The 25,803-nt window shown below is 49.6% G+C and overlaps 2 protein-coding genes across 3 annotated transcripts; one reads left to right on the forward strand and one right to left on the reverse strand.

The window, feature by feature from the left end:
• Positions 1-3,095: 3,095 nt before the first annotated feature.
• LOC101840096 (NADH-cytochrome b5 reductase-like) lies at positions 3,096-25,762 on the reverse strand. Of its 2 annotated transcripts, none has more exons than XM_040757030.1 (7): positions 25,682-25,762; positions 23,969-24,236; positions 20,829-20,977; positions 16,760-16,847; positions 12,834-12,938; positions 9,479-9,682; positions 3,096-6,267 (listed from the first exon to the last, which is right to left on the reverse strand). In XM_040757030.1, the coding sequence occupies exons 2-7, from the start codon at positions 24,164-24,166 to the stop codon at positions 6,064-6,066; spliced, it is 948 nt and encodes a 315-aa protein (XP_040612964.1). In that variant the 5' UTR covers positions 24,167-24,236; positions 25,682-25,762; the 3' UTR covers positions 3,096-6,063. The 2 variants fall into 2 exon arrangements, with proteins under 2 accessions (XP_040612964.1, XP_040612965.1); XM_040757031.1 differs by having other exon boundaries at positions 25,594-25,688.
• LOC106021298 (10 kDa heat shock protein, mitochondrial) lies at positions 14,294-14,717 on the forward strand. Its single transcript, XM_040757032.1, is given in 1 exon segment — positions 14,294-14,717. A coding segment is annotated over 1 exon segment (309 nt). The 3' UTR covers positions 14,603-14,717.
• Positions 25,763-25,803: the final 41 nt, after the last annotated feature.

Here is a 25,803-nt window from a genome sequence, read left to right on the forward strand (position 1 = left end):
AGACTACAGGAGTGCACCATCGTGTTGGGTGTGCAGACTACAGGAATGCACCATCGTGCTGGGTGTGCAGACTACAGGAGTGCACCATCGTGTTAGGTGTGCAGACTACAGGAGTGCATCATCCTCCTGGGTGTGCAGACTACAGGAGTGCACCATCGTGTTGGGTGTGCAGACTACAGGAATGCACCATCATTCTGGGTGTGCAGACTACAGGAGTGCACCATCGTGTCTGGGTGTGCAGACTACAGGAGTGCACCATCATTCTGGGTGTGCAGACTACAGGAGTGCACCATCATTCTGGGTGTGCAGACTACAGGAGTGCACCATCATTCTGGGTGTGCAGACTACAGGAATGCACCATCGTGCTGGGTGTGCAGACTACAGGAGTGCACCATCGTGTTAGGTGTGCAGACTACAGGAGTGCACCATCGTGCTGGGTGTGCAGACTACAGGAGTGCACCATCGTGCTGGGTGTGCAGACTACAGGAGTGCACCATCGTGCTGGGTGTGCAGACTACAGGAGTGCACCATCCTCCTGGGTGTGCAGACTACAGGAGTGCACCATCATTCTGGGTGTGCAGACTACAGGAGTGCACCATCGTGCTGGGTGTGCAGACTACAGGAGTGCACCATCGTGCTGGGTGTGCAGACTACAGGAGTGCACCATCGTGCTGGGTGTGCAGACTACAGGAGTGCACCATCGTGTTGGGTGTGCAGACTACAGGAGTGCACCATCGTGCTGGGTGTGCAGACTACAGGAATGCACCATCGTGCTGGGTGTGCAGACTACAGGAATGCACCATCGTGTTGGGTGTGCAGACTACAGGAATGCACCATCGTGTTGGGTGTGCAGACTACAGGAGTGCACCATCATTCTGGGTGTGCAGGCTACAGGAGTGCACCATCAAGTTAGGTGTGCAGACTACAGGAGTGCACCATCGTGTTAGGTGTGCAGACTACAGGAGTGCACCATCGTGTTGGGTGTGCAGACTACAGGAGTGCACCATCGTGTTGGGTGTGCAGACTACAGGAGTGCACCATCGTGTTGGGTGTGCAGACTACAGGAGTGCACCATCGTGTTGGGTGTGCAGACTACAGGAGTGCACCATCGTGCTGGGTGTGCAGACTACAGGAGTGCACCATTGTGCTGGGTGTGCAGACTACAGGAGTGCACCATCGTGTCGGGTGTGCACAGCATTACTGAATGTGATGTCTGGGAAGAAATGCTGTCCTCAGAGGTCAGCTGAGCACTGCTGGGAATGGCTACCGGGAGAGGAGATGGGGGTAGACTGGGCTTGTCATGACTTGAGTATGAAATGCCCCCATATGTTGAAAGTCTGATCCCCATGTGTGCTATTTTGGAGGGTGCTAGACACTTTTGTGGTACCTAGCTGGAGGAAGTAGGTCATTGAGGGTGCATGAGTATCAGGGTGTCTTTGGGGGCTCCATCTTGTCCTGATCCCTTCCTGTCTCTCTCTGCTGTTTCCTGGTTGTGAGGAGGGAGAAAGCTCTGTTCTCTCTCGCTGGCTGTTATGATGCTGTGCACAGTCTTAGATCCCAAGCAATGGAGTCAGTTGGCCATGGGCTGAAACTCTGAACTCCTTCCTCTAATACAGGCCTAGGTGCCCATGGCTGTGCAAGCTGTTTCCCTCATCCTCACTAGAATGAGGGATAAACCATTATATAGAATGGGCAAACTGAGCTTCAAAAGGGCTAAGTTACTTGCTGTGGGTCATAGGAAGAAAGAAGAACCTAGGTCTGATTTATTTTAAAAAGTGGATAAAAATGGAAAAAAAAGAGTGCACTACCATGGTGTTTGGCAAGTCAGTTGAGATCTGAGCTCATGAAGAAAAGAGGAAAAACAGGGGAACCAAGAGCCTGCCATGCCTGAGGACCAGGAACACCCGCCTGTACTATTGGGTCCCACACCTAGAAGGCCAGGGGGCACAGGAGCTCACAGACTCTTCAGTGAATTGTTGAAGAGCTATGAAGGGCCAACACTGCCGTGAGGAGGGAGGGCAAGGGAACATTTGAAGCCCCTACTTTCTGAAGTGTATGGACTGCTATGTTGGATGATTTTGTTTTGCTCTGGTTTTGATACAGCCTCTCAGGGACCTCTGGCTACCTTCAAATGTATTATGTAGCCAAGGATAACCTTGATCTGATCCTCCTATCTCCACCTCCCAAGTGCTGGGGTTACAGGTGTGCACCTGCCTGAGTACAGTAGATACTATTTTGCAATCTTTAACTGTAGAAGTACTTTTTAAACACAGGGAACACCCACATTTTCCAGAAGCTCATTTCAAGTATTTTCTGTAACACAAGAGCACCTATGGCCAGTAGTCCCTCCCCAGCCCTCTCCTCTCCATCTATCTATCTATCTATCACCAGCAGGCTCCACCCCAGCCCTTGCCTGTCCATCTATCTATCTATCTATCAATCACCAGCAGGCTCCACCCCAGCCCTCACCTGTCCATCTATCTATCTATCTATCACCAGCAGGCTCCACCCCAGCCCTCTCCTCTCCATCCGTTACCAACAGTCCTCCCCCACAGCTCTGGCCCTCCCCTACCCATCTTCCTCCGGCAGTCCCCCACCTTTCTGTGTGCTTTATAATTCCCAAGTATACTATCTCTGTCCAATTTTTTTTTGCTTTTTACTGGAGTGTGTGTTTTGTGTGTGTGTGTGTGTGTGTGTGTGCGTGTGTGTGTGTTGCATTGTGTGTGTGTGTGTTCACCAGAGGACAATTTTGGGGAGTTGATCCTCTCTTTTCACCATGTTGGTTCCAGGGTTCAAACTCAGGTTTGACGTCAGGCTTGCTGCAAGCACTTATAGCTGCTGAGCCATCTTGCTGGCCCTGTACAATCCTGTCACTATGTGCAGCTTATCCCATTATGATTTTTAAAAACATTTAATGCATGTTGGTACATGGAGACCTGGTCCTGTCATTGCAACTACAGTCTAGCGTCTCCCCGGAATCCTTTACTGGGGCTAGGGTGTGGTGGAGTATGTCCTTAATTGAGTAACCATGAGGCTCTAGGATCAGTCCCCAGCATTAAAGCAAAACAAACAAAGGAGAACTGCTTATTTCTCAATTCACTTTTCCATGGATAAATTTTAGTTTTGACTGTCTCACGCCATACAGGAACAGAAGTCTTTACATGTACCCCCAGGTGTACTCACATATCATATAACTTTTTTAAAAAATTACAATGCTTGAACTTGGTGGCTCAGTGGCTTAGCTTGTGTCTCTAACCTGGGGTAATATAACGGCATGATTCCCTATAGATGGCGAGTTCTGCCACTTGTCCATTACTGTACAATTCTGCTCAGGTACTCTGCCTCCAGGAGGTGCTGAGCGTCCTTTCTGATGGGAATATGGTGACTGGGCTGGGCCATGGGGGCACATGCTGTGCTCCCAGATTGATGAGGGGGTCAATGGCAGAAGAGTTTGGGGTGCTGATCTGTCTGCTCACAGAGCAGTGAGCTCTTTGTTGGCCTCCTGAGGGCTTTAGGTCATGTTCAGATCATGAGTGCCACTGCACTAAACACAGTGGCAGCACTAAGGGGCACTCCACCCCCAAGGCCTACAGGGAGAGAGGCATTATCAGGAGGAATGGGCCAGCTGACAGAACCCACACACCAATGACTTCATGGATGCCAGTCAATCCGCTTTGATGCTTACCTATACCAGCCAGGCACAGCAAACACTAGCCATGAGCTCTCAAGTACCCAGGTGACAGGACAGCTTTCGGATCTTGGCACTGTGGGCACATCTGTGCCCTCACCAATGCTCCATGATAATTAATCTCACTAGTAGGAAGCCGGGAGGTGGTGGTGCACACCTTAAATCCCAGGTTTCAGGAGGCAGAGGCAGGTCAATTTTTGAGTTGGAGACCAGCCTGGTCTATAGAGTGAGTACCAGGATAGCTAGGGTTACACAGAAAAACCCTGACTCCGAAAACAAACAAACATCCCACTAGTAGCCAGGCTGCCCAAATTCTATGGAGTGAGGCGAAGAGGAAGGCAACCCACCCTAGGACAGGGGATGTCAGTTGCTTCTGGGTGGCCTAATCTAATGTTTAGGCATCAAATATCTAAAACAGTAGCAGAAAGAGGTATGTGGGAACTGCCCTAGACTCCTCACCTTAAGTGGAGCCCCTATCAGCCCAGGAATGAGCAAGAGCGTTGCTTTTGAAGCTTCTACCTCAGGGTAGGGGAGTGTCCCTGCCTGTCCTACACGCGAGGCTCAAGCCCTGCTTGACTCTCTTTTAGCACCACGGACCCCATTTCTACAATACTCACCCTTTCGGAGCTCTGAGTCCTAACTTGTGCCTTGGCTGGCGCTCTCCAGTGGAAAGGCTGTGCCTGGCACCTTTGCTGCTGTTCCCTGGGACAGTCAGAAGATCCATGAGGACAGCAGGATTCAGCAAGTCATGGTGAGACTCTCAGAAGCCCCGTGAGAGGACTTGTGCCTTGTTCCACGTCATAGGCAAATGGGAAGAAAACACAGACCATGCTTGGGAGCTCTGGCTCTTGGTCAGGGCTCCTGTCACACTGTACTAGGCCTGAGACCCAGAGAAAAATGTCCCAGAGCAGATTGAGGACCTGGGCCAAACAAAAAGAAGTGTCTTGACTTATGTCCATGGAGCTTTAATGTGTTGGTGACCATGGCTTCTGAGAAGTTGCACCTAACACCCTGTAAACCATGATGGAGGTCCCATGCCCCCAGTGTTCAGCGTGAAAACTTCCCGCCACCCAGCAGCTCACTGCGACTGTATAGTGAACACAGCCTGACAGAGGGGTTTATTTGTTGTGATTTTTTGGGCGGAACAGCAAACAAAGATCTTTCTGACAAAAACTCCTCTAGGCCCCACTACACAGATCTGCTGTGACTGAAGGGGACCTGGCAAGCAAGGTTCCCTAGTGTCCCATGAAGCCCAGTGTGAAAAGCATGTACAACCATGAGCAGGGGTGAGATGAGAGACTGCAAGGCTGAGTCACTCATGGGGCCTTGGTTTCCCCATTCATATAGTGAATCTGCTGGACAGGGTTTTCTGGCATCAGAGCGGCTGCTCAGCTGGAGAGACTGCAACTCTATGGTTATAAATGCCTAATCCTGAAGGCTCCCGCTCAGCTTCTAACATTCCACTGCCGAGCTTTAGAAGTCTGGGACTGCCTGTATCTAGCCTGTGCTGGCGCAGCATACTGGGGCCCAGGCTGTGGAAAGCAGAATTCATTAAGTCAACGTGATGCCCAGGGGCAGCAAGTTCCCTGGAGAGGGCATGCCCCATGCAGGATGGAGGAGGTGGGGGTGGGGGCTGGGTGGACCTGGATCAGCAGCCACTCAGTGGGCAGAGCTGGGAGAGGGACCCAGGTCTCCTGACTCCTGCTCTATCTTTAGATCTCCATAGCAACCGTCGCCAGGGCACCGAGCTGAAGGCACGGGCTATGTGGCTGCCTGCAGGAGGGAGGGGCATTTGCCTCTATTCCTCTTCTTTTGTGGGGAAAGGACTCTGGACTGGCTTGCCAAGCCAGGAAAGAGAGACTGAGCATGAAGCTGATCACGGCAGGACAGACTTGGCACTGAGACAGAGATGGTCCAGTGCCTTGTTCTGAGAACACGGTCAGGTCATTGACCAAGGCATGCGTTCAATCCACGGAAGGTACAGAAGTTAAGATTCTCCAAAGAGCTCTGAGCTTTCCCCGAAGTCATTCTCTTAACACCGACTCTGGGCCCTCTGGAAGGACGAGAGAGGCTCCTCACCCCTGATTCCTTGCAATGCCCACTTTCCTGAGCTCAGCAGGACTCCATTCGTTTGACTTCCTTGGAGCAGTCTTCCCTGGCTTCCAGGCCCGCTGCTGGCCTCCCTCCACACACCAGGATGCCAGGAGGGAAGGACAAACCTTATGAAGCAGACAGGAAAGGAAGTTCCAAGGGTGACGACATTGTCCAAGGTCTCTGGGCAAGTCAGCAGCAGGGTCTGGCCTGGACTCCATGTCTTCTGATTCTAGTCTGGGCTCCTTCCTGTGCCCCTGTACAAGGTCTGTCCCTGGCTAGGGCTAGAAGAGGAAGTAGGAGTCCTCAGTCAGGCCGGCAGACTGCAAACATCTAGCCATGTCCTCAGTAAATGCCGATGAGCCACAGACTAACGTAAATGGCTTTCTCCGGCAGCAGGCTACTAGCTCATCAACCAGCTCTTGGCCCAGGCGGCCAAAGTGGGTCTTCTCACGGTAGCTCCAGGGAAGCTGCTCTGGGGAGTCCTCCTGGGAAGACAAGAAAGAGCAATCGTGACTCCTGGGGTTGCTGGTGTTCACTGGCCAGCTTTCTTCTGCCATTGTGGGAAATGGTAGAGAACCTTTCACCAAAAGTTCCTAGTTCCTGGGTTAGGGGGCCAGGATGGAGAGGGCCCTGGAGAGGGAGTCCTGACGACTGCCATGCTGAGTTACTAGCCTCTGAGCTATGAGACAAAGGCCTGGGCTACGGAGAGCCACAGTCCTGCCAGTCAGAGTAAGAACACAGCCCTATGGAGGCCGGAGGAGCGGGGGCTCCTAGTGTCCCATGTGATTCCAAACCTGGTAGCCTCAACCCCAAGGAGTCTGGGTGATTTCCAGGTCCTGTAGTGCTGTCAAGGGACACTCTCTGACGCCCTGGGTCTTCCTACACTCCTTCACTCTCCCTACCTGGTAGAACCCTGAGAGCAGAGCCCACAGGCAGGCCTTACCAGCCTCATCTCTCCTCCCCACTTCCTGACTCCCCTAACCACTGTGTTCCACTGGCCCTACCCAGATTGTGCACCCCCAAGACACACTGAGCCTGGCTACTCCTCAGCTGTGGTAGAGCCCCTTAAACGAAGATAGAGAGGTAGGTGCTGTGATGGCAGAAGCAGGGCTGCGGCAACAGAAACAATAGGAGCACCGGAGGCGCTGAGCCTGCAGGGGGAACTTCCACCTTAGCAGACCCAGGGAGGGTGAGCAGACATTGGGAAAGGAAGGGGAACAGCACACCTGGCAGGGGACAGCAGGCACAGCTGCCAGAAAAGCACAGGACCATTGTACATGCAAGCTCGAACAGTAGCACCAGGACACTACAGCATTAGGGATAGCAGGCCAAGAGATGGAGATGTCCAGGCCAATGGGCCACTGGGCCAGTGAAGAGCCAAGGCAGTGCAGAATGAAGGACAGGCTGGCAGGAAGTGGCAGGAGTCGGGAGGCCGGAAGATGCTGTTGCCAGACTCATGCAGGGAAGGAGGCAACCCGGATCAAGTGTATGTGGGTGAGCAGAGCTACCACGGTCACCCCTTACTCCTGTTATACGGAGCCGACCCATTTCCCTGCCCAACCTTCAGCATCATCAGAGCCCAGCAGAGCCAAAAGTGAGCTTTAACATAACTCCCCAGTCCAGGCTCAAATGCTACCTCTTTTCCTGCAACATTCCTGACTTCACTTGACCTCCCTGATGGCCAGCAGTGACAAACATCCTATCAGCATGTGTGTGTACTATACTGATGGATACTAAGAGAATGGCCTCTGTGCAGGACCCACTGGGCTGGTACCCAGCTCTCTGTTGCTGTTATCTTGTAACTTCGGGTCCTACATCTGTAAAGGTGACAGGATGGCAGTACAAGCCTCACGAGCCTGAAGTGCTGAGTGGTTTGCAGTTTCTGTTAACTCACTAAAGCTGGAGTCATCTGAGAAGGATCCTCAGGTGAGTAAATGCCTCAAGATCAGACCAACCTATTGGCAAGCCTGTGGAGCACATTCTCTCTTTCTCTGTTTCTTTCTTTCTTTCTTTCTTTCTTTCTTTCTTTCTTTCTTTCTTTCTTTCTTTCCTTCCTTCCTTCCTTCCTTCCTTTCTTTTTTAATGAGACAGGGTCTCCCTGTGTATAGCCTTGGCTGGCCTAGAACTCACTATGTAGACTAGGCTGACTTCTAACTCATAGAGCTCTGCCTGCTTCAGCCTCTCTCGGGCTGGGATTAAGGTGTGTGCTAGCACATCAGCTCATTTTCTTAACTGAGGGATGTGGAAGGAGCCAGCCCACTGTGGGTGGTGCCATCCCTGAGCAGGACCTTGGAGTATATAAGAAAGTAAACTGAACAATCCAGGAAGAAGCAATCCGTCATGGTCTCTGCTTCAGTTCCTGCCTTCGGGTTCGAGTTTGCCCTGACTTCCGATCCAGATGGACTACAGCTGAAGGCTGAAGCAATCCCTTTCTTTCCCAAGCTGCTCCTGGTCAAGGTCTTTATCAGCAACAGAAGACAACTAAGACACCAGGCATGACTAGCTGTCCCTGTAGACAAGTGAGCGTCTCAAGGACAGGATGTATGTCACCTTGGCATCTCTCATTTGGTGGAGGACAGAGGGAGGAGGCCTATAGAGCAGCCAGGTGAGTTTGCCAGTGCTGTGTTCTGTTTCCCTTCCCGGCCTGCACTTTTGTAGGTCTGCTGTGCCGTTGGCCTGTGGCCTTCCCTCATCCCCTCAGCTGCACACCAGCCTCCTGTTTCACGCCCTGTGTCGTAGGACACTTCCTGCAGCTGTTAATGTTCACGAAACAGACCTTCCCGTGTGCACGGCAGAGAGCTTTCCACCTGTGGACAGGTCTGAAGATCACGGCTCTACAAAGCTCTGCAGGGAAGAGCAATCCAGTTTTCTGGTCCCAGTCAGAACACTGAGGATCATATAAACTGCCAGAGATTTTCCAGAAATGTCTCCAAAAGGAAACTGAGGGGGGAGTATCTGCACACAGGACTGTATGACTGACACTCAAACATAAGGAGATGGGGGTGGGGCAGCACATGGAACCCCAGCCTAGGGAGTACAGGAAGAAGAAACCCAGACCCTCCAGAAAGCAGACAGACAATGGTGATGGAAGGCCTGGCTTGAGATAAGGCATGCTACAGCAGGAGTTGGGAGGATGGGGACACAGGAAGCAGGACATAGGTGGCTTTCAGCTAGAAAACCTACAGCTTGCCGAGAGTAGTTGTTCTCCACTGTGTGGAGGACGATGGAGGTGGTGGGGATCTTACTGAGGGCACTGCCCAGGCAGTCTTCATGGAGCCCCGACTCTGGCCTGGCCTCACACTGAGCACCATGGGGGAGGGTGGAGTATGTGAGTACATTCTTAGCCTTGAACACCTGAACAGGGCTGCTGCTGCCTTGACTCCACACTCAGGCCCCAGCCCCAAGTGACTCCAGGAGGTGGGTGGGGCACAGCTGATGACAATAGCTACAAACTGAAGCTCAGGAGTGTGAAGCATGGGGCCCAGGCCTGGCCCCACATCTGAAGCATGTCCCTTGGCCCAGCACTTCCATGAGCTTGCTTCCTCCTCTGTATGACAGACTTGGTAATGTCTGCCTTCCACACAGAGCACCTGGGACTGTTAATATAGCACAGCACACAGAGGCTACACCCAACCCTCAGGACAGCACAGAGGAAATGCAGCTTCTTAGTGGAGGAAGTCCTCACCCTTGGCTCACCTGACTGAGGACGAAGAAGGTTCGCACGTTCCAGAACCTGGCCTGTTCCTGGAGGAAGGTCTTCAGGTAGATGCTCTCGAAGGTCTTGAAGCAGCCAACCAAGGTGACAAAGGTCTCATCATCTGCATTGTCTGTGATGTTATGCAGGATAGGTACCATAGGGGCCAGGCCTGTGCCCGCTGCCAGCATGAGGAGTTCACCATACTAGAGAGAATGGACAGCACACAGATGTGGGAGTCGCATCCACTGCCCATCCGTGGGTCTTCTCTTGGCTAAGCTGGGCAACAATGTCTTTCTCAAGTGTCCCACCCATCTCTGCCATGCTTTACCCTAGTGCAGGAAGCCACCTGGTTTGTGAGCAAAACACAGGTTATGGGATTCTGAAGCTCCTATATTGTAGCCCAGCCTGAAAGGGGCTTGGCTGCCTTTTAGCATTTCCCGAGAGGGCTCTGCTTACATATTTGTGCTAACAAGGACCTCACTACCTACCAAAGCCTTTCCCCTCCTGATTCCATCCCTGCCTGCTCTCTGCACTGCCTCCTCTGACCTGGGGAGCTCTACAAAGGTCCTAGGGCCCCAGTCTAGAACCCTGAGCCTCTCTTCTCTGAACTAAATGGAGTGATTTATGCATGTGCCTAGCATGATACTGTAAGGTAAGTCCCTGCTCAAGAGACCTAGTATATCAACCCTCCTTGATGGGCCCATACCCTGTTTCTAGGTTTCTTAGAAAAGAAAGGACAGACCTTTTCAAAGTCAGTTTCTTTCTTTTTCGTTTGTTTTGTTTTGCTTGTTTGTTTTTTTAATATTTTTTATTTCATTTGCATTGGTATTTTGCCTACATGTATGTCTGTGTGAGAGTATCAGATCTCAGGATTACAGACAGCTGTAAACTGCCATGTGGGTGATAGGAATTGAACCTGGGTCCTCTGGAAGAGCAGCCAGTGCTCTTAACCGCTGAGCCACTTCTCTGGCCCCTGTTTTTTTAAGACAGGTTTTTCTGTGTAGCCTTGACTGTCCTGGAACTCACTCAGTAGACCAGGCTGGCCTCAAGTTCAAGAGTTCCGCCTGCCTCTGCCTCTGCTGGAATTAAAGGTGTGTGCCACCACTGACTCAAAGTCAGTTTCTTAAAGGTTAATGTCTGACCCACACAGAGAAATATTCACCTCTTTCATTCTAGAGATTAGACTTGCATGTGTAAATCTCAGCCATGTGACCTTGGCAAGCTATTTTCCTACTCTGAGTCTCAATTTCTTCTCTGGTGGAAAACAATAATGAGAACATTTTCCTAAAATAGCTCCTACCTCAGAACAACCATGAAGACCAGACGAGGTATGGAGTTGAAGTTTAATCGTTTCAGTTCTCCCCCTTATTAAGCCTGAGATCCTGGGCCGGATCACCTTGTCCTGGAACCGTGGTCCCGCCAGCGTCCAGGTCTTTGACCTGCCTCACCCCTCCTTTTCTCTCATCCTTTCTCAGGCTGTGTTCTAGGAAGCCTTCCCCGAGCAGGGCTAGGGCGGGGCTCTTCCTTTCCTGTCCCCCTAGTACCTTGTACCTCCCTCACATAACACTGGTAAATACTACCTCTCCTCCTGGACAGACACTGGTGTCTGCCTGTGTCATGAAGGCACAGACATTTGTATGGTTGATGCAACAAGACAGCTATAGAGCAGGACTGGCAAGGGGCTGGGTACCTGAGTCTTCTCAGGAAGCAAAGCAGGCCCTGACAAAGCTTCAGTGTCCAATCTCAACAAGAGACACTGCCCCGGCCCCTCTGCTACTGGACATGGGTGAGAAACAAAAGGCTCTGATGTCCCCAAGAAGCAGGTCACAGGCACTGGGAGGCTCCCTCAAGGGAAAGGTGGTCTGAGGGCTGTTTGCTCCAAGCTAGGAAAAGAAACAATACCCACACCTGCTCTCAAGGTTCTGGGGGACACAATGCAGGGCCAACCATGGATAATACCAGAACACTGCTGTAGAGTGATAACACACACACACCTTCAGGTGTAAGATGGGGGGAGATTAACCTGTGAGCTGCTGTGAGGGCTGAGTGAGCCACCACACGGCATGGGTTAGAGCCAGAGCCTGCACAGAGGATGAGTTACAGATGGGTTTGGCAGTATGCATAAGGATATGTGTTTCCTGTGACTGTGGGGGTGGAGCCCAGGCCCTACAAGTGCTAGGCAAGCAGTCTACACTGAGCTACATCCAGTCCTGACAGGGCTGCTATCATGATGCTCATACACACGTGTGCGTGTACGTGTTTGTAGATATGCCATGTGTGGGGGAGGGTTTGGAAGTGAGGACGTGAGGCTGGCATCTTAGGGAGATGCCAGGTGCATTCTTTCTGTCTGTCTCTGATTATTTTTTAGAGAACATGTTTTGCATTTATAATTAGAGTAAAATACAATAAAAGCTATTTTTAAATTAAACAAAAAGAATGGCAAGGCAAGCATGATTCATTATTTTCCACTTGTTTTGGTTTTGCTTTGTTTTCCTAATTATAAAGGTAATAGGTGTTCATTCCAGATAATTTGGAAAGTATAATGAAGAAAATGAAAATTGTCCATAATTCTCCCACCCAAACTTGTTAAAATTTCATACATTTTCCATATACGTTTTTTCCTGTGCATTTTAAGTTAGTTTCCCTATTGGGTGTATATATTGTTTTGTGCCTAGTACTTGTTACTTGCTCTTATAGCATAAGCATAGAGCATCATTAAAAACATAACTTCGAAATCTAGGAGAATGTTCTATCAAGTACCTGCTCCCTTTGTTGGATACTCAGTTGCCTCTAGTCTTCTGTTATTATAAATAAAAATGTCACTAGCACATGAACAAGAAGCAGAGTTTGATTTTTTTCTCTCTTTGTAATAGACTTCCAGAAATGGAATTAGTGGGTCAAAGGGTTCTCAAGACTCCTGATACATACTACTGGACTTCTTCCAGGCATGAGACAGCCACAGAGAAATTACCAGTTCTTTCTGGGAAAGCTGGACAAAGATCCAAGCATGCTGTGGAGATGAGGGCAAGGGATTTCCAATCTAGAAGTACTCAGCTCTCAGCAGTGGGTGTGGGCTGCTTCAGCCTCCTGAGAAGAAGATGCAACTGGACAGTAACGAGAGTCAGAGGGCATTGGGGTCCTGAACCTCAGGTACTCAGGGTTGATTTTCTGAGGCACAGGCAGCCAGCAACAGTTTTGGAGTAAAGTGGACAGTTTTGTTTATTATGCCTATCTGTCCCCTCCCACGTCAAAGTCCCAAATCACCCTGGGCATTGGGTTTAACCATTGGAAGAACAGTGCAGTGTGTGTCTATAGCCTGGAACTTGGAGGGAACTCATGGACTGAAGGACTGACCTTGTTTGGCTCATATAAGAAGCTTCCAAAAGGTCCTCTCCAGAAAGCTGTGTCTCCTGTTCTCCAGGACTCCATGTACCGGGACATCAGCCCGGTCTGATAGCACTTGAAGCAAACACAGGGAGCAGTCAGTGGGTGGCATGTTCTGCTGTGCAAACCTCCCTATCCAACACTTGGAATTCCTTCTGAATGAGCAGCGTCTCCTGAGGGACTCTCGGCTTGCCTTCCTCTGCACCTAGCGTGTTGGAGCTATCACCCACACTGGCACCCCCTACACAAGGTGGATGGTAAGGCTAAGATGAGCCTCCAACGGACCCACCAACTTCAAGGTCTCACACCCAAATGCCGGAGAAGACCATGAAGAGAATGCAGCTCAATAAAGAACTGGGTGATGACTAAAGGCAACTAGCAGTCAAAAAGATAGCAGTCTGCCAAGGGACGTTCCTTCTAACAGGGAAGCTACTTTGCAGGCGCTAGTCTGTAGTTTGTGGGGTAGATGTTGCCAAATCTTAGGAGTCTTCCAAGAGATGCAGGAGATTTGTGTTCTTACTGAAACCCCTTCCCCCACCCCCACTTCTGAAATCTCAGCAATAAACTCAGAATTCTGCAATCCCAGGCAGGTTAAACCAAGTACATTTTTACACTGTTTCCAGCTCATTCTTTACCACTTCCTGGTGGGATGACTGCTATGTAAGTGAGCCATCTACCCTGCCTATCTGCTCTGTTCTGAGCACCGTGCTGGGGCAGCAGGGCACACAGTTAGACCTGAAACACCATGAAGACACCCAGTGCCTGAACCATGAATAAACACTCCAGTCAATCCATTTATCCAGTCAGGCCTCTCTGAAAGGGCTCAAAGTACAGAAAGGATATGTATACACATCTCAGACATAAACAAGGCAGATACTGCCTCAAACTCCATGAAGAGCCCATGGAGCAAGATAAGGCTGGCTTCCTTGGAGGTGGAGCACTTGAGCTTGGGCAAACTGAATTCCCAGGAGTTGGGGAGACATGCAAAGAGAACTCGGAATTTGCAGCCACATGGTCAATAATATAGCGTCCAGGTCTTCTCTTGGGAAGATCAGATGGCCATGCAGTGCTAGACAAAACTGGAAGGGTAGTTGGGATGTCCCCAGGCTTGAAGGAGAGACTAGGTTTTGGTGGCCAGACGTGCCTTTGGCAACCTCAGCTATCTCTGTCACCAGCTGTGGGTGACACCAGCTACACAAGGCCCAGGAAGTCCCTGCTCACCTGGGAGAGGCCTGGGAGGGAGGGTTTTTACTGGAAGCCGTGTGGAAACACATTTTGGTTTCTGAGCCCAATTTGGGAAAAGAAAAATCCCAACTATGGGGGCTAGAGAGATGGTTCAGCAGTTAAGAGCACTGGCTGCGCGCTGGCCCTCTGGACTCTCCTTGCAGTGACGGCCGGAGTGCGCAGTCTGAGCTGTGGCAGCGGGAGTCATGGCTGGACAAGCTTCCAAAAAGTTTCTACCACTCTTGGACAGAGTATTGGTTTAAAGGAGTGCCGCCGAAACTGTGACCAAATGTGGCATCATGCTTCCAGAAAAGTCTCAAGGGAAAGTATTGCACAAAACAGTAGTGGCTGTGGGATCAGGCTCGAAAGGAAAGGGTGGGGAGATTCAGCCGGTCAGCGTGGAAGTTGGGGACAAAGTTCTTCTCCCAGAATATGGAGGCACCAAAGTAGTTCTAGATGGCAAGGATTATTTCTTATTTAGAGATGGTGACATTCTTGGAAAATATACGGACTGAAATCACTGTTGAAATGGTGTCGCATGAAGCTGCCCATTCCACTGACATTCTGAACTATTCATCATGTAAATAATTCCCATGCCTCCCTTTTATAATAAACTGATGATGCCTAAACAACAACAACAACAAATACAAAAAGAGCACCAGCTGCTCTTCCAGAGGATCTGGGTTCAATTTCTAGCACCCACATGGTGCTCACTAACTCCAGTTCTAGGGAACCAGATACTCTGAGACATATGCGCAGACAAAACATACAAACACATAAAACAAAGAAAAAAAAAGAATCCCATCTTTGGCCTTAAATGCCCCATGACACGACAACGCCAAAGAAAGAGTACCACGTACAGCCTGGCGTGGAGTGAACGGTCATCAGAACTACCCCAGCCTTTGTCCTACCACCCGAGAGGCTATTCAGCTTCAGTTTCTTCATCGCTAAAAGTGGGAATAATATGGTCTTCTTGAGGTCATGAGTTGAAATGAGAAAATGAGAACAGAGTTACAAGCAGTGTAATCAGCACCCAGCAGGTGCCTGAAAAAGAAGCCCTCCTTCATTTCCTCGTGGGAATGCCTTCCCAATTTGCAAAGACATTCCAGCTCTTCCCAGCCAGTGGCTTAGGGATAATGAGAAACCTCTTGGAAGGAGGAACTCAGCCTCGCAGCTGGGAGGGATCCAGCTGCTCTGGAGGACTGTCTCCAGGCTTATCCTCTCAGCAGAAGCACCCTAGACAAGCAGCGCAGGGAAACAGGCCATTTGGAGAGGATTTGTGGAATCTCCCAGACAAACAGTAGTGTGCAGAAGGGAGCTCATCCAGGCTTATGTGGGAAGGAATAAACATCCAGGCTCTGCAAGCAGGCAGGGAAGCAGGAGCCCAGGGCGGCCCTAGACCTCAGAGCCCATGATACTCCTTCCTCCACCTTGGTCCTCTTGGGCCTCAGCCTGCTGACCAGTGAACTAGGATAATGGCACAATCTTGCAAGGAGCCTTGGATACGAAAGCTGTTCTTCAATACTGATACTCCCTAGGATTCCACGAGGGATATTCTCCCACTCACAGGCGTGTCAGACCCGTGGCCTGTGTGGCCACAAGCAGATAAGGAGAGCTATCAAAGTGGTCTGATGCAAAATCGAAAACTTATTTTTGTTTTGGGGTTTGTTTTTTTGTTGATCCAATTGTTTCGGAGCATGGACTTTATAGCATGGTGTTACAAGGTTGGACATACCTAGTAGAGCTACAATAGTTTGGAGCCCACTGAGCAACACTTGCTGGAAGTCAAATGCCAGAGGGTTAGTGGGTCCATGAAAAGCAATCTACTTAGTTTCTTCACTCTAGGCATCCATGACTGTAATTTATTGCTAAGATCCTGGGTCTCCAGGGCATTTTGTATCCAAGCCATTCTATTCATCTCTGACCATTCTTCTACCAGCCCAGCTGCCCCACAGGCATCCTCTTCTCCCACCACTTGGGCTGAATATAGTCCCCAAAAGACCTGTTTCCTGTCACCCTTCCCTATGTCTGGTCAATTCACATTCCTCCTTCGAGGCCCACCTCCCAGAGAGAGGATGTCAGGTTGGTTCTGTCTGACGGGTCTTGGTGCCCAGTTTTCTCTTCTGGCATCCTGTCCCTTCTATGCCTCGATGAACACTTTTCCCAATTCATGTATCTTCTGCTATGCTGCTCCCAGCTCTCAGAGCTCTCTTCCTTTATTTCTCTTGTTTCTCAGCCTTCAAGCACATAGTATCTACCAGGAAGCTGGGCCTGAGTTCCTGAGTTGGGCTGGTCCTCCCCTGTCATGACTAGCATCGTGCTGCACTGAGTTGATCCTGGGCTTGGTCCATCCACGTCAGGCTGGACCCCTGAGGAAGCACAGAGGTGCAGGAACTTGCTTCCACTTCATCTCAGGTCAGCTCCTCTTCCATCAGTTCATAAAAGGTGGTAAGGCAAAGCTTTCCTAAAATTCCCCCATAGCATGCCCTCTGTAATAGCCAGCAGCACCCTCCTTAGAAAAGGAGAGGGAAGAGCCCCCCAAACTATTTCTCTTTCAAGCCAGCCTACTCTCATGCCAACTAATAGACAAGAACTCCTCCACCCCAATTAAGCTAGAGGGGGAGGTCCAAGTTCATAGCACCTTACAGAATCTTCAACAAGAATCAACTCACCTTGATTAAAACATCAAAGTATCCTTCCGCAGTGACAGGGCTGATGGGAGTATAGGCTCTCTGGATTTCTAAGCCATCTGCTATACCTCTGGGAAGAAGAAGAACACAGTAGGTAGTTACTCGTTTAACAGACTCTTATCACGCATCTCGGCTGCCAGGTTAGTGGACATAAAAATGGGTTCCAGTCATCCCCAGGGGTCCTCACCAAGGGACAGGTAAGGAACAGCAGAAGGAAGGGCACTGAGCTCACCACTACCCATGCTACTTGTGAGACCTGTGCAGGCCACTTAATATCTCAGTGGTATCTCCTGAAAAGTATGGGTAGCCATTTAGGTTCTGGTTGCGTGACTTTACTGGAATCAGACAGAATAGTATGTCAAAAAGTACAGATAACAACAACAAAAAAGAAGTACACTGATGTTATGAGCAGTTTGTGGGGGCATTACTGTGGTTTCTGACTTCTTCACTACAAAGTAACACAGGTCAAAGCAACTGCTAAGATTTATGAAACATTACCATAGACCGGCAAGCATCAGAACTGGAAGAGTCCTCAAAGGAGCTTGAAGTTGAAGCCCGGCCAATGTATGGCTGGTCTTTACAATGTTACCCACAATGGGGATGGACAGCAATCATGAGTTGTGATAATAGCTACGAGGTATGAATGTCTATTGTGTACTAGGCATGTTTTATGCATAATTTTATTGAAAAGAACAACCGAGGAGTTGGAGAAATGACTCAGAGGTTAAGAGCACTCGCTGCTCTTGCAGAGGATCTGTTTGGTTCTTAGCACCTATACTGGTGGCTCACAACTGCCAGTAATGCTAGTTTAGGGGAGCTGATACCTTCTTCTGACGTCCATGGACACTGCACACATGATACACAAGCATACACACTCAAGCACACATGTATACATATAAAATAAAAACACGTCTTTTTAAAAAAATCCAGAGTCAGGTGTGGTGGTGCATACCTTTAATCTCAACACTCAGGAGGCAGAGGCAGGTGGATCTCTGTGAATTCAAGGCCAGCCTGATCTACAGAACAAGATCCACGACTGCCAAGGCTACAAAGAGAAACCCTGTCTTGAAAAACAAAAGCAAAACCAACCAAACAAAACAACAACAAAAACAAACCCAAATGCAGACTGCAATGCTAAGAGAAGGGAAGCCAGTTGCACAGCCGGCGTTTGACTGTGGCTCCCACTCCAAGTCTGATCCTATTCCTCAAAGTATCTCAGGCAGTTGAGTGTGCTGCTACACCCTGTAGCCCCAGCACTTGGGAGGCTGAGGCAGAAAAAAAGCACGAGTTTGAGGCTGGCCTGGAATACATAATGACCTTGAGAAAACAAACAAACAAAAAAGCAGAACCAAAAACCAAACAATAACAAATTCTGACAACCTACTTCCTAGGAGCACCAAAACACTCTAGACTTACTGCATGCAAAAAAACTCTGTTCTTGTGTCTACAAAGATTTAAAGGCCCTGTCCAAGTGCATCACAGGCAGGGGCTAGACAGAATGTAAGATATGTTTTGAAAAATATGCAAGAGAGGAACAGAACATGGCTCAGATGTGAAATGCAGGACACCACCTACCGCAGCAGATAAAGCCTGATGTGTCTCAGAGAGAGAGAGAGAGAGCACTGTCATCCGTGAACCCAGAAGTCTGCTGGAGTCAGGTACAGAAGCAGGTGCAGACCCCTGACAGGTGGGGCCAAGGAGGGAAGTAACTTCAGGCAGAGGGAACAGCCTGGGCTGGACAAACTCGGGCAACTCAGGAACTGGTAGTAGATTTTGAGGCTAAGACACAGGCATAGGTAGAGTAGGGAAGGGAGGACCTGGCAGAAAGGCAGGGCCTGGCAGGAAAGGAGGCTGGGTAGCTATGGATTAGAATGTCATTACAGAAGCAATGAGGAGCACCAGAATGTGTCTTAATGAGTGACATGATCAGATATATTAGGAATGTTACTGGGTGGTAGAGAGGATGGAGGGGAGTCAGCCTAGAAGCTGGGTACCCTGGCCACTCCAATTCATGGATGGAGAGTTGCATAGCATTATAACCTACATTGTGGCTTCTCCTGCCAGATGGAACACTGAACTTCAAGGATTGCCAGCCAGGCCACAGACCAGAGAAGCTGGACACAAATACCAGGGGGCCAGTATGAGGTAAAAGGGCCAGTCTGACCAGTAGTAAGCTTTCTTTTTTCTTTTTTTGGTTTTACGGACAGGGTTTCTCTGTATTGTTTTGGAGGCTGTCGGTCCAGCCCAGCCTCGAACTCACAGAGATTCGCCTGCCTCTGCCTCCCGAGTGCTGGGATTAAAGGCGTGCGCCACCACCGTCCGGCCTATTTTTTTTTAAAGTTATTTATTTATTATGAATACAATATCCTGCCTCCATATATGTCTGCACGCCAGAAGAGGGCACCAGATCTCATTATGGATGGTTGTGAGGCACCATGTGGTTGCTGGGAATTGAACTCAGGACCTCTGGAAGACCAGTCGGTGCTCTTAACCTCTGAGCCATCTCTCCAGCACATAAGCTCTCTTTCTAGTTACCTCCTACCTTGCCTTTTGGCCATGCCTTGTTTGGCTTTTTGTTTGTTTTGTTAGTTTGTTTGTTGGCTCCTTCTCATCTTGAAAACCCCACAAGCTCTGGCATTCTTGCCGTTCAGGTATATGTCCTTTTTCCTTCCCACATATGCATATGCTCCTGAATACTGTCTGGGTGTGTGATGACATCTCCCAGATGCATGTTTGCAGTACTGGTCTCTCTGCTGAGCCTCATACCCACAACTGACTAAGAGCTGCATCTCCCTGGCGAGATGGGGCTGGATCAGGCTGGAGACCCACAGCAGTTCAGAAGGAAGTTCAGAGGAGAGGACACTAATGGAGTTCAGAAACCAAGCTCTCTGGGCTGGAATCTGGGTTCCATTACGTGGTGGTGGTGTTGACACTGGGAAACTTTTTTGTTTGTTTGCTTGCTTTTTCTTTTATTATTATTACGGTTTTGAGACAAGATATCATATAGCCCAGGATAGACTCAAACTTGAGATGTAGCTGAAGCTGACCTTAAACTCTTAATTCTCCTGCCTCTGCCTCCAATATGTTCAAGCTCTTTACTCTATAATGTCCTTTCTATCATCCAATACTAATTACACTGGCTCCAAAGACAGTCTGCTTGCTTTCAAATCCTGATCCAATACTGCCTGTGTGACCTTGAGCAAGTTCCTGAACCTTGCTGATTTCAGTGTCCTCTGGGGATGATAATGGCACCTACCAGCCAGGATTTTGTGAAGGTTTTTTTTTTGTTTTGTTTTGTTTTTTACGAGACAGGGTTTCTCTGTATTGTTTTAGAGGCTATCGGTCCAGCACAGCCTCAAACTCACAGAGTTCAGCCTGCCTCTACCTCTCGAGTGCTGGGATTAAAGGCATGCGCCACCACCACCCGGCTGATTTTGTGAAGGTTAAATGAGTTCGTGAATGTGAACAGACAGAACTGTGCCTTGGCTAGGAAGACCTGTGCCTTGACTAGGAAGACCTGTGCCTTGGCTAGGAAGACCTGTGCCTTGACTAGGAAGACCTGTGCCTTGACTAGGAAGACCTGTGCCTTGGCTAGGAAGACCTGTGCCTTGGCTAGGAAGACCTGTGCCTTGGCTAGGAAGACCTGTGCCTTGGCTAGGAAGTGCTGGTGCTATTATCTATCACAAAAACACATTACTGAGCTCCATGTCAAGCATCCTGAGTCTATATGCTCCTGCGTCTATACTGAAGATGCCAAACAAGGCAGGGCTTAAGAAATGTCAAGCAAAGCCGGGCGTTGGTGGCGCATGCCTTTAATCCCAGCACTCGGGAGGCAGAGGCAGGCGGATCTCTGTGAGTTCGAGGCCAGCCTGGTCTACCGAGTGAGTTCCAGGACAGCCTCCAAAACAATACAGAGAAACCCTGTCTCGAGGAAAAAAAAAAAAAAAAAAAGAAAGAAAGAAAGAAATGTCAAGCAAGCTGCCCCAGCTACTCAGCTGGTCAGTGGCAAAGCAGGGAAGCAGACACCGGTCCTCCCACCAGCTGACTGTACCGTAGGATGAGGTGCTGCCCAGGATGCAGACCGAGCTGACTGTTCCCCGGCAGTGTAAACCGGACATGGTAGGTGTCCTTGGTAAGTTTCTCTATGGTGCTGATGTGACAGGCCAGGAAGGTCTCTGGACTCAGCTTGGTGGAACAGCCCTGCAACAGGAAAAGATGACTTCTAGAAGTCAGGCCTGAGGGACACACATCTTTTCCCCAATGAGAGGCATCTCTTGATGTGACAGAGAGGTGGCCCTACCTTGCTTCCCCTTTATCCACAGCACACGGAGTTTACCCTGCTCGTAAGCTTTCTGTATCTCCCTACAACCCCAGGACCCAGCACAGACTCCTTAGCCTACACTCAAGGGAACAATCACAAGCTTCATTTACCTGCCACAGAACAGATGGAAGACTTCCAGTCCTCCTCCCAAGGCCACCTGTCACTGTCTACCTCAAGGTCTTCATTGTTCAAGTTGTATCCTCTACACAAACACTCACTCCAGTGTACTAAACACCTGCTCATCCTGCAGACCGTTAAAACTCAATCCAACATCCTTGTATCCCATATGAGGAAACTGAGGCCCAATGGCAGCTTATGAAAGGTCTCAGGTCTTGGATTTCGTTGGGTAGTCCTTTGAGGACAGGTTAATTGGAAGAGTCAACTGACACCAGACAGAGAATATGGCAGGCTTCCAAAGAAAACTCAGGCCCATGAGGCTAAGAGAGAGTTCTCTCTTACAGGCTTCAGAGAAAAAAAGGGAGGTTCCCAGTCATGTAGTTGATGAATAGCCTATAACACATGCAGGTAGTCATGTTCCTGAGAGGTAGGAAAAGGGAGAAAGATTCAGCCCTTTAGTTAACCTGTGTCCAAAATATGTAGCTCTCATTAGGGTGCTTGGTAAACTTCCTTTGGGGAAGTGAGAATTACAGCCGGACATCTGTGACAGACATCACAGAAATTGTGAGGACAGACAGAGATGCTGCTACAGGTGAGCATAGCCTGGTAGTCTCTAATCCAAATCTGACTGCTTATGTGTTCAAAATTAGCAGGATAGCCGGGCGGTGGTGGCGCACGCCTTTAATCCCAGCACTCGGGAGGCAGAGGCAGGCGGATCTCTGTGAGTTCGAGGCTGGGCTGGACCGATAGCCTCCAAAACAATACAGAGAAACCCTGTCTCGAAAAACCAAAAAAAAAAAAATTAGCAGGAAGCAGGGACACAAATTCATGTCCTCTGGGTCTCAGCACATTGTCCTTATCATCCCAACCGCTCCTTGTGCCTCTTGTGGGAATTCCCACTCCCTCCAGGGTCTATCTCTGTAGCCCTGGCTGTCCTGAACTTGCTATGCAGGTGGATCTGGAACTCACAGAGACCCTTCGGCCTCTGCCTCTGCCTCTGCCTCCTAAGCACTGCAATTAAAGGTATGTGCCACCACGCCTGGTTCTCTCTCTTGTATAATGTTTGCACTTGGCTTACCTGAGTAAGGTTTGGGTACAGCACCAAACTTGGGTCTTAGTAACCAGTGTCTCAGCAGTGACGGCTTGGTGTCCCAGACATTCTCCACCTCACCCTCTTCAAGCCAGGATGACCTAGTCATCATCAGTCACAGTTGCTAAGAACCCTGACAGAGCTGCCTGTGGCTAAAGAACACCAAGCTGGAGTCAGGACACTGAGATTGAGCTAGCTGCTATTTTTGGGACTGGGTCTCCTATTATGTAAAAAGAGGCCACTCATCTGGTAGCATTATAAAGTTATAGGGTAAGGTAAAATAACATAGGTGGTGCTTGGATTTTGCTTGTTTGTTTTTGTTTTAAGACAGCATCTCATGTAGCTTGAACTGACTCACTACACAACCAAGGTTGGCTCTGAATACCTGATTCTCCTGCCTCTGGCTTCCAAGGGCTGGGATTAAAAGAGCGTGCCACTACACCTAGCTTTGTATATGTATTTCATCAAATGTAAATTGCTATGGAAATGTGATCTACTATTATTATCACCTCATTGCAATTTAAAAGATAAAGCTATTAGGTTGAAATCTGCCATTTTGGAACATCACCTAATTTTCTGTTGTCACAGGTGAGTACAGCCACTAGATACTGAACATATAACTACTCATGAAATGTATGAAGTTCTTTTAGAGTTAAGAAAGGAAGAGAACATCAGTAAGCCACAGAGGAAACTGAATAAGGACAGTATCTCTTATTTATCTAGTCTGTATAATACCATATGTTAGTTTGCTCTTTTGAGGACAAGGACTGTGTCCTGCTTCACACAAATCCTCAGTGGCTTACAGGACCTGGCATATAACAGTGTGGTGCTTTGAAGGAAAATGGCTCCCAAAGAGAGTGGCACTATTAGGAGGTGTGGTCTTGTTGGAGGAAGTGCATCACTGTGGGGGTGGGCTTTGAGGTCTCTTGCTCAAGCTTCCCTCAGTGTGACTGTCAGTCAACTTCCTGTAGCTTCTCAGCTCCAGCACCACATCTGCCTGTGCACTGCCATGCTTCCCTTCATGATGACAATGGACTAAACCTCTGAAACTGTGAGCCAGCCACAGCAGTTAAATGTTTTCTTTGTAAGAGTTGCCACGGTCATGGTGTCTCTTCACAGCAATGGTAAACCCTAAGACAAACAGGTATTCGATGGATATTGAGTAAAATAATTATTAGGGTCTGTGCTAAACATTACAAATATCTGGGTCCATTTTACAGATGGGGAAACTAAGGCTTCAAGAGGTTAAGAGGCTTAGATTAAATCCACATAGCTACTAATAGGTGGGTTTCAGGTCTGGACCTTGCTCTCTGGATCTATCTGCTTCCATTATGATGACTTCTTTCTCTCCACTGTCTCGTCAAGGAAGGCTTCTTCCCACGGCAGGTGCACTGGGCAGATAGACATGGAAACTCTGGACTCCTCACCTGGACCTCGGGGGACTGCTCCCCACTCAGCAGGCTCCTGCCATTTCTGGAACCCTCACCTGGGCCTCGGGGGACTGCTCCCCACTCAGCAGGCTCCTGTCATTTCTGGAACCCTCACCTGGGCCTCGGGGGACTGCTCCCCACTCAGCAGGCTCCTGTCATTTCTGGAACCCTCACCTGGGCCTCGGGGGACTGCTCCCCACTCAGCAGGCTCCTGTCATTTCTGGAACCCTCACCTGGGCCTCGGGGGACTGCTCCCCACTCAGCAGGCTCCTGTCATTTCTGGCTCGGGCTGCCTCCCATCTTTCCAGGTCTCGGGAATAGAGGTCAAACACACAGGGTGAGCAGCCACTCCCGCAGCACTGGGAGGGCAACGGCTCCACAGGCTTCAGTTGCAGCCAAGCTTCAGCATCGTGGCCCTCCCTCTGATCCATCGTCAGCGGGGCTTGGGCAATACCGACAGAGGAGCAACTGGACTAGGCCAGGCTCTCCTTCCTCGTCAGCCTGGAGAAGGAATACATGGGGTTACGCTCTGTCCTTCTCTTTCCCTCACATTTTCCTCAAGGCCTGCCAGGCTACACGGCCAAGGATGGCTTAACCAGGGACCTGCTGTCAGACGGGACATACTTACTGCCTACAATTTGTGTGTGTGTGTGTGTGTGTGTGTGTGTGTGTGTGTGACAAATCTTTTCTTAGCAGAGAAGGGGATGTGGCTTCAGAAAACCCTTCGTACTATGCAAGAAGCTCTATGATTTCTGTGTGGTTTTGAACAAGGCTGGTGTCTTACTCTCTGCATTCTGTCCAACAACGTGGCACATGGAAAGCCCCCATGACTGGCACAGGATTAGGTGCTGGAATACAGTCCAGGTGCACAGGACACAATCCCTTCCTTGCTCAGACCTAACATGGTGTTGCATCCATTCACTCAATCCTCCTTCACAGCATTCTGTGTATCAACTCCATGGGTTTGGTGGGGGGGGGATGTTAAAATGAGACAAGTGAAAATATTTTGTTAACTGTCAACTGTTGTACAGTGTGAGGGTTAGTCATAGTGTCCTCTGCTTTATATTTGCCTTCATAGGGTTTAAATAATCCTATTGTCTCAACTATTTTGGAAATTGGTAGAGAAGTTGGCCACATCAATCAAAATTTTAAAGACATGGTTCTTTCCCATCTGGGAGGCACTGTTGGGGCCTGGCTGCCTCTCCCTACTCTTCAGGCCTTGGCTAAAAGGTCATCATCCTCCCTCAGAGACGCTTCCTGAGTGTCCTCCTCGTCATTACCAAGCACTTTATTTGTTCTAGTATGTATTCGTTTGTTAAACATACACCGTGCCAGACAACTGGTCTAGGTGCCAGGGACACAGCAGTTCTCTGTGCTCATACGACAGTCATTAAACCAAATAAAAATGAGTAGCAACGAGAGGAAAAGACCTAGAGAAAGGGACAGGAAGCAGGTACATGAGTTTGTGTCGCCACTGTCCACCTTTCTCTCCCAAATCTAAGTTCTGCACGTCCACCCGTTGCTTAGCACAATAACCACTCCCATCCCCAGAAGCGGGTGCCCAGCAAAGGGGCGGCTCCTGGCACTGGCCCTGCCTCTGGGACCCCAAGAGGGAACCAAGGAGCAGAGGAAAAGTAACTCGCTTTCGACAGAGCCACAGGGCAAGCAGTCCGGAGCCGAGCTGTCGGGACGGGTAAAGAGGTGGCGGTGCCGCTCGCACGCTCTCGGAAGCCCCAGCCAAGGAAAGCGTGGGCAGCCAGCAGTAAGGCGTGGAGAGGAACACACTTTCAGAGCCCCCTCGACGCCGGGCCCGCTAAACCCTCTCAACTCCTAATTTTATAGCGAGGGAGACCGGGACCTTTCGACCTCAAGGACGTCCCAAGTACAGGCTGGAGATCTCCGCACTCCTCTGGCCCCGCCGCAAGGTACACCTCCACTCTACCCACCTGCAAGTCCCCTCACGTGAGGTCTCAGAGACCCAAGGCAGAGAGTGCTTTGCACGTTCCACCTATAGGGATAGACACTGCCTAAGGGGCGGAGGCAAAGCAAGGATATGCTAACTGTGATT

The sequence above is a fragment of the Mesocricetus auratus genome, unplaced genomic scaffold (genome assembly GCF_017639785.1).
Source record: "Mesocricetus auratus isolate SY011 unplaced genomic scaffold, BCM_Maur_2.0 Super-Scaffold_100014, whole genome shotgun sequence".
NCBI lineage: Eukaryota > Metazoa > Chordata > Mammalia > Rodentia > Cricetidae > Mesocricetus > Mesocricetus auratus.

Excerpts from the sequence above, each read along its gene's own strand:
- LOC101840096 (XM_040757030.1), bottom strand. The coding sequence starts at position 24,166 with ATGGATCAGAGGGAGGGCCACGATGCTGAAGCTTGGCTGCAACTGAAG. Across the intron at positions 16,848-20,828 it reads GGGCAGCACCTCATCCTACG|AGGTATAGCAGATGGCTTAG; the intron begins GTACAGTCAGCT and ends TCTTCTTCCCAG. Across the intron at positions 6,268-9,478 it reads CCTTCTTCGTCCTCAGTCAG|GAGGACTCCCCAGAGCAGCT; the intron begins GTGAGCCAAGGG and ends TTGTCTTCCCAG.